Here is an 8474-nt window from a genome sequence, read left to right on the forward strand (position 1 = left end):
CAGAATTACATCTGAATCAAGTGTAATGCAGCTTTTAATAAGTTAGATTAGTCAAAATGCAATATAATTTTTAGAGCTAAAAAAATATTAAGCCAAGGTTAAAGTGAGAAAAGAATATGTGTTTACACTTTACCTGAAAAGAAATTTGTCGGGAGAGCATGACCTCAAAATGTTTATTGTCATATACCTCACAAATAATGTATTATATCAACTGAATTCAAATTGAAATATTATAGCAGGACCTAAATGTTAACAAGTGTAATAAAGAAATGTTATGTTAACCGAGAAGTTTTTATTTAGTGACCAAAAGAGAGAAGCACGTATTTGGAACCAAACGCTGCCGGCTTCTTTTTTCATTAAAAATGCCCTTGTCAGTGTTTTCTTTTCAAAAAAGAGGCCAGGTGTGAGAACACCCTAAGGCAGAAGAAACTTATAACAAGATACAACGACTGACAAAACACAAGGGCTTTTTATACACGGAACAAAACAAGCTTAACAATGTAGTGAGGGGGTGTGGTAAATTTTCCTAAAAAACACACAAGGGTAACTACAGGAACTAACAAGAGAGCTAGGGAAACAGGGCAAACATGTAGGGGAACCACGGACACAATAGGAGAAGGGAAAACACTATAAACACAATAACAGTCCTATGTAAAACAGGGAAACACAGGCGACTTGAAATAATTTGAGTGTACATGTTGTTGAGTTTTATGTCATCCTGATAGCATAAGAATGGGCTGAACAAAGTAAAGTGGACAAAGTTCTTATTTGTAGTGATTCAGTCTCTGCTTTGTGTAGTTTCAAGTTGGGTATGACAAAAAATCATTATAAATAACTTTATGAAATAATGAGTATCCATTCAAGAACTAAGCAGGGGTGCGTTTCCCGTACAACGATGCAACTCGCTGGTTTAACTACCATAGTACGATGCATCTTTAAAGAAATCAACTAGCTAGTCACTACTGTTTCCCGAAACCATGGTACCTGTGTCGCAAAACCATGGTTTGAACCACATTGGTTGGAGCTGTCGTTATGACGTTCTTCTTCTTCTTCTTCGATCTAATGGGGGACTGGTGCTATGAGCACATATCGCCACCTGCTGTAAATTTGGTTCTTTTCTCTTTTCGACTGCGCTTTCTTAGTGACGATGTGGAGTAATTACGTTAACAACTCAACATTCATTCTTTGCACAATAAAATGTAAACATATATAAACACAATATTGTTTTCTCTGATCCCTGTGTACACCTGTTGCATATTTTGCTTAAGATCATTAGCCTACCTATTTAAGTCCCCTTGCCATACAGCTATGTGTTCATATGACCTATATGAAAATGACGCGAAAACCACAATTTTCAAAAAATGTTACAGTTCTTTTGGAGGAGGTGGAGAATAAAAAAATACAGCTATTTTCAAAGCTGAAAAATTGTGTAACAAATGCTGATAAAAAAAAAATCCTGGGCAGAAATCACCCAAAAAATCAATGCTGCTGGCTATGGTTATGAGGGAAGCCCAGAAGAAGTTAGAAAAAAGTGGACGGACTTCGCAAGTGTGACAAAACGGAGGGCTGCAGCACGTAGAAGGGAAGCAAAAAAGACTGGTGGGGGTATCAACTCCGTTCCTCCTCTGACTGCAGAGGAAGAGAGAGTTTTGGCCATCCTGGGGCCTGAGGCCTTGGAAGGGATCCCTGGAGGCATAGATGCATGTGCGTCAACCAGGCCTTTGAATTCAAAGTTGAGCCCTGGAACATCAGGCCCCCTCCAGCCTGCCCCTGGAACATCAGAACCCCTCCAACCTGCCCCTGGAACATCAGCAATGAGTCCTGGTCTTGGGCTATTGCTTTCTTCTTCTGACTCCCCTCAGTCTGAGGCCTCCTCATGTGCTGGGCAACGTCATTCTGGCATTCCAGAAAACCAGCCATTAATCTCCCGCCAAAGGAGAAACAGGGGACGTTGTGGCTGCAGTGAGAAGCTGCTTCAGTCGGAGAAGAAGAAATTATCTGAACTCCAGGGAATCAGGAGAGAACTGAGGGCCCTGAAGGAGCAGAAAGGCCAACATCATCAGGAGGTTATGGCCTATAGGAAGGCTAAATTGGAACTCCTGCAACAACAAGCCATCAAGCCCTCTTTAACCATGTTTCTACCAACCGACAGTAAGTGAAAATTGTGTCATTTACTCAGTATGGAAAGTCAAATCATGTGTGGCTGACAGCCATGTAATCTTTTTTTCTGTTTTTTCAGATCCACAGATGTAACCCTTTTTTTTTTTTGGGCTACATTGTTGGCCATCATGCCTCACTTCTGGCAAATGGGGCTCTGGTGAAGCTGTGTGGTGCATGGCATTCAATTTGTTTTTGAGTGATGAAGTTAAAACCCTTCAGCAGTTGAACTGAAATACAAATAAATAAAAAATGTTATGGCCAAATATACTCTTTTGTAATATGTATTTCAAGTGCTTTTCTAATACACTGGGCATTCAGTTTAATATGAGGAAAAGAGCATACTATTGTAACTTGACTCAAAGTAGTATATTAATGCCATATAAAAATGCAGGCATTACTGAGTGAAGCTGAAGCATGTTTACCATGCCATGTCATCTTTTATTAAATACCTGAATAACGTGACCAAGCCTGATAATGAAACATATGAAATGGAACTTTGATTTTATTTTAGTGGTGAGCCACCATCACATAGACCATAAAGTAAATGAAAATTTTGTTCATTCACAACATTAATATCATCAATGACAATATAAGCCAAACATAACACAAAACACTCTTAAGTACTAAGACTATTCTTAAGAGAAGAATGAAAATTATGAAATAACAGAATGACAACAGTCTATTTTAAAGCAAATCAACATATACAATATATTAATGTTGTACCTTATTACTATAACAAATCAAAGATGGTAATAATTAATTGTAGTAATTTAATTAATTAAGAATGATTATTAGCCAAGGTGTTTCTATTAACTCAAAAGCAGGTGTACTAATGCCTCTCCTAATAAAACAGTGTGTATGTGTTTTTCAAGTGCTCAACAATGGCAGCTTTACAAAGATTCTTACAGCTGGAGCACAGAAGGCGACTGAGAAGTCAATCAGTTTATATAAATGCCCACATAAGGACAAATTTTACCCCTCTTGACTCACTATCTGATGATGCAATTTTAAGAAAATTCCGTCTTCCAAGGACCAAGATCCTTGAATTATTTCAGATAGTAAAACCACACCTTCAGAGGGCAACAAGAAGAAACTACGCCTTAAGTCCAGAGGTGCAGTTGTTAGCTACACTGCGTTATTTTGCTGTTGGAAGTTTTATGGAGGTGGTGGGTGATGGCCTGGGGCTCAGCAAGTCTTCAGTCAGCAAAACTGTGACAACAGTAACACCTTTGCTTTTACAGTTGATGAAGAGCATCCTGGTTTTCCCCAAAACCCCCGAGGAAATACAGCTGGCCAATCAACAATTCTATGATCTTGACAACATCCCCAGAGTGATTGGCATCATTGATGGCACCCTAATCCCAGTATTAAGCCCTAAGGTAAATGAGCCCTTGTACATTTGCAGGAAGGGCTATCCAGCCATTAATGTTCAAGTAGTGTGTGATCACCAGGGAATGTTCACTGACATTGTGGCAAAATGGCCTGGAAGCACACATGACTCTTTTGCATGGGCCAATTCGGCAATTTGCCAGATGGCTGAAGAAGGTGGCTTTGGTGATAGCTGGCTCCTGGGAGACAATGGATATCCTCTTCGCCCCTACCTCTTGACACCTGTGCAGCATCCAGCCACCATTGCAGAGGAAAGGTTTAATCAGGCCCATGGAAGGACACCTATAGTGGAGAGGACTGCATCAGCAAGTCCAGTGGTGGCCTGAAGCTAAACCCCACCAAAAGCTGTTCTGTTATTGTGGTTACTGCAATTCTTCACAACATTGCAGTCAGGGAAAATGTCCAGCTTCCTGAGGAGGAAGTTGATGCCGTTGGAGCCAATGGTGTGGAAGATGCTGTTTCTGATGATGATGACGATGATGATGATGATCCTTTGAACCCACATCAAAGCAGAATGCATCCTGCAGGAGCAGAAGTCAGAGAACTTTTAATTCAGAATATGTTTGGATGGTAGGCTAATACAATATTTTACAGTTTGGATACTGTGTTTTCTATTATTTGTTTAATTTAATCTGACATAACTTGTGTTAATAAATAATGTTGTTTATTTGCCTATGTTTTCCCCCAGCAGACTTCACTTAAATACTTTTGCAAACAATAAATATGTATTTGTTTCTTATAACACCATGAGAATATTATATTCTACTACACAAAACTGCTTATTTATACAATTTTTCTTCATTCATTGACAAACAATATTGTGGTTTGAGTGTGTAATATTTTAAATAGCCTATGTTAACGTATGTAAATTAGCCTATGTTAACGTATGTAAATTTGCCTATAGCCTATAGGCTAATTTAGGATAGGCGCAATAAGCTTTTGCTTCTGCCTATTCCTTTTCAGACTTTATGTTGATTTATGTCATAATTTGTTAAATGTTTAAATGTCTGAATAAAATAAATCTGAATCTGCCTACGTTTCCTTAGCGCTAAGCACTGCATGTGTTGCGTATATGTGTAATGCTACAGTACAGATACAATTTAATATTTAAGGGTAAACCCCTTTTTGTAAAATATTGTTATATGACAATTTGTCTTTGGGAATTTAACAAAGCTACTCACTTGCACACTCACCGTTTCTTCGCACAAACGAAACCAAGACTGCGTCCCAACCGGCATAAATAATCCTTTCGGAAGGCACTTCGAAGGGAGAATAATTGCGATCGTCACGCTATTATATCGTTTCAAATAATTTGTAATGAAGAAAGCAAATTGTGTAAAACCTAGGCACCTCGACTTTAAATCATCCAAATTACTTAAAGTGGATGGTGAAACCTTCGAAAGAAATAGGCTATAGGGTCAATAGCTCTGAATAGAACACATCCCAGCTGCTGCGAAATCAATGACGTTGACACGACAAACTAACAAGGAACTATACTTCTAACCACAGGTCAAGAGCTGTCGTTCCAACCACACAAGTTTGCGATGCAGTTTGCGAACGTTCGTTGGAACGATGGTTTCGGGAAACACCAAATCGTTGAACTATGCTGATAACGACGGAACTTGCGACCATAGTTGGCCAACGATGCTTTCGGGAAACGCACCCCAGAATGGTACTGGTGTTGTATTAATTTGAATCCCTGCAATTAAAGGAATCATGGGAAATTAAAGAGTTGACGAATTAGCCAAAAAAGCATTGAAAAAAGGAAAGAATAGAAGGCAAGAATATTGTTTGTAGGGTTGTAACAATATACCGGTATGATGGTTTATCACGGTATGCATGTACAATTATCATATTCTGTACATTTGCTTAATTACGGTATTGGGGAAAAAAAATCAGATGCTAAATTTCCCCTGTGCATACACAACAACTTTCTAATAATAATAATAATACCTTTATTTTATATAGCGCCTTTAAAAGTGGCTTTCTCAAAGTGCTTTACAAGAAAACATAACAGAGAAAACAACACATTTAAATACAAAAAAATATATACATGAAAGAAATATAAAAAAAAATTAAAAAGATTAATCAAGTAAAAGCAATCCTAAAATAGAATGTTTTGAGAAGAGATTTAAAAGTCACTAATGTATTTGCTTCCCTGATGTCAGCTGGGAGAGAGTTTCAAAGCTTAGGAGCATAAGAAGAAAATGCTCTATCACCCCTAGAGCGAAGCCGTATCTTAGGAACAACTAAGAGTCCACTCTGAGAGGAACGCAGTGTGTAAGGCATTAAAAGATCAGTCAAGTACTGAGGAGCCAGATCATGCAAAGCCTTATATGTTAACATGAGGACTTTAAAATCAATACGATACCTGACAGGGAGCCAGTGCAAAGACTTCAAGACAGGGGTAATATGATCCCCAGCCCTGACCCTAGACAGTACTCTAGCAGCCGAATTTTGTAAATATTGAAGTTTGTTGAGTAATGGTTTAGATACTCCTACTAGAAGACCATTACAATAGTCCAGACGTGAAAAGACAAAAGAGTTTATCAACTTCTCAGCCACAGCAAAGGACAACATAGGACGTAAACATGCTATATTCCTGAGGTGAAAAAAGGATGTCTTAAACATATTCTGAACAAAAGGCTCAAATGACAGGGTGGCATCAAAAATGACACCAAGATTTTTTAGTTTGCCTTGAAACTCCAAGGCGACACCATCAACAGACAAAGTAAGAGAACCACCAGCATTTCGCAGCTGATAAGGAGAGCCTAGGTGCATAATGTCCGTTTTAGAGCCATTTAAAGACAGAAAATTATTAGACATCCAAATCTTGATCTCATTGATACAGTTGCACAATGTCCACATGCTGACCTGGCCTTGAATGGATATAAATCTGCGTATCATCAGCATAAAAGTGATAGTTAAGGTCAAGAGATCTAAGTAGTTGACCAAGTGGATAAATATACATACTAAAAAGTAAGGGACCCAATACTGACCCCTGTGGGACACCAGTATGTACAGAACCAACTTTGGACCTATACCCACCCATAAAAAAAAAATGACTGCAATCAGTAAGATAAGACCTAAACCAGCCAAGAACTGTCTCTGACAAACCAAATACAGTTTCAAGACGATTAAGTAATAATGCATGGTCAGTAGTATCGAAGGCAGAACTAAGATCCAAGAGAATGAGAAGAGACAGGGAGCCTGAGTCGGAAGAACATTCTACTTGACTAGTGTTATGTCCCAGGATGTATATCATTAATTGTTGTTAATTTTGTGAATATATGTGTATGTGACTGTGTTTCCCTGATGCCCAACAGCCTGCTGGGAAGTGTAGTTTTACCCTGTGTTCCTCGCTGTCCTCTTGCAGGAGCCTAATTCATGCCACCTGTTCCTCGTTAGAGTTGTGGAGAGGAGCTTGCATTTACACTAAAGAGTATAGAACCCAAGAGGCGACACTTTGATACTTTTTGGGTAACAGCCATTAAATGGCGCTCCGGTAGCGCGGCTGCCATTATGGGGTGAAAATACTAACTGGACTATGAGAATCCTTCACATCTATACTATATTACTGTCTGTAACAATTCAAAATCCAACATTTCTGGTGCATCCAACGATAGCCGTGCTGCTGTACTGATGTCTGAAGCTGTTGGTGTATAAAATGTGCCACTTTCGTCTGTTTTATTGCACCTCCGCCACAACTGATTCTTCTTCTTATTATTATTATTATTATTATTACTGGTATATTGTTATTATTGTGTAATCACAACACATTTGCTCAAAAATTCATTAGTGTATCCAATTCTGTTAAAAACTATTTTTATTATTGCAGAATTACATGATTCTACCCTTGAATGCCCCTTTTATGGAGCCACCAGACAAAGTTGCAAAGTTCATACAAAGTGGTGTTGATGAAACATCATAGGTATTGGTGTTTTAGTATTAAGCCCACTAGATGGCAGTGAAAGCTGTTTTTCTGTTTGAAATGCTGTACTCATGTACAAGATTACTGTGGAAACATGCTATGCATATTCAATCAGAAGGCTCTGGCTTATGATTCTTGCATAATGTTCTCTCTAATGTCCAGAGACTAATTTTTATGTTATTTGTCTCCTCCAGTAAAATCAAAATTTCTTTATTGGTAAATCTGCACTGAAAATAATCCTTTATGATGCCTTCCATTTTATGTAGAATAATAACGAAGCAGCAATAATCCTGATGGTCAGCCGCAATGAAAGCAAATGCAAGCAAAGTAGGAACTGCAAGAAATAAAGTTTCATACAATTGTGAGTTTATACCTCAAAGATGTGATGGGAAAAATGTCAGTCTTTCGCAGACCGGCCGGAGCCGATGTGAGATTTACAACAGTCCAGCATGCTAAAAGCATTCTGAAGATTCCAGATTTTATTGACTGTCCTGATAAGTGTGCATATGCTACACTAATTTACAGTTTGCCTATCAGTCAATTTAAGTTTGCAAAACAAATAAAGCTTACTCTCTGCAATCTACTGATTTAACCAAAAGATTTTTGAATTGTGGCTATCGTAAAGAATGGATTGATGATGCCAAAAATAAATTTGATGATTTATCTCAGATTCAGTGTTTATGTGCTAAAAACAATAAAAAGTAATGTTCAAATTCTCATGTGTATGTTTTAAATACGTTTTCTGAAATGTTTTAAATAAACATTGGCATATCATTTGTAGTGATAAAATAAATTATCATGTGTTTTCAAGGATTCTCCAACATTGATATTTAAACAACAAAATAATCTTTGTGACTTGCTTGTGAAATTAGATTTTTCTTCTTGTGATAAACAAGGCATTCCGAATCTTCCTTCTGGTAATTATATGTGTGGCAATTGCGCCCAGTGTGCGTTTACATACAAATGTAATTCTTTTAGTCACCAACACACTGGT

At 37.9% G+C, this 8474-nt stretch overlaps 1 protein-coding gene across 1 annotated transcript; it reads left to right on the forward strand.

The window, feature by feature from the left end:
- The first annotated feature begins 3041 nt into the window (after window positions 1-3041).
- On the forward strand, window positions 3042-3875 carry LOC137025237 (putative nuclease HARBI1). Its single transcript, XM_067393258.1, has one exon. It carries the CDS (start codon window positions 3042-3044, stop codon window positions 3873-3875), a length of 834 nt encoding a protein of 277 aa, XP_067249359.1.
- The last annotated feature ends 4599 nt before the right edge of the window (window positions 3876-8474 follow it).

Source organism: Chanodichthys erythropterus, chromosome 8 (genome assembly GCF_024489055.1).
Source record: "Chanodichthys erythropterus isolate Z2021 chromosome 8, ASM2448905v1, whole genome shotgun sequence".
Lineage (NCBI taxonomy): Eukaryota > Metazoa > Chordata > Actinopteri > Cypriniformes > Xenocyprididae > Chanodichthys > Chanodichthys erythropterus.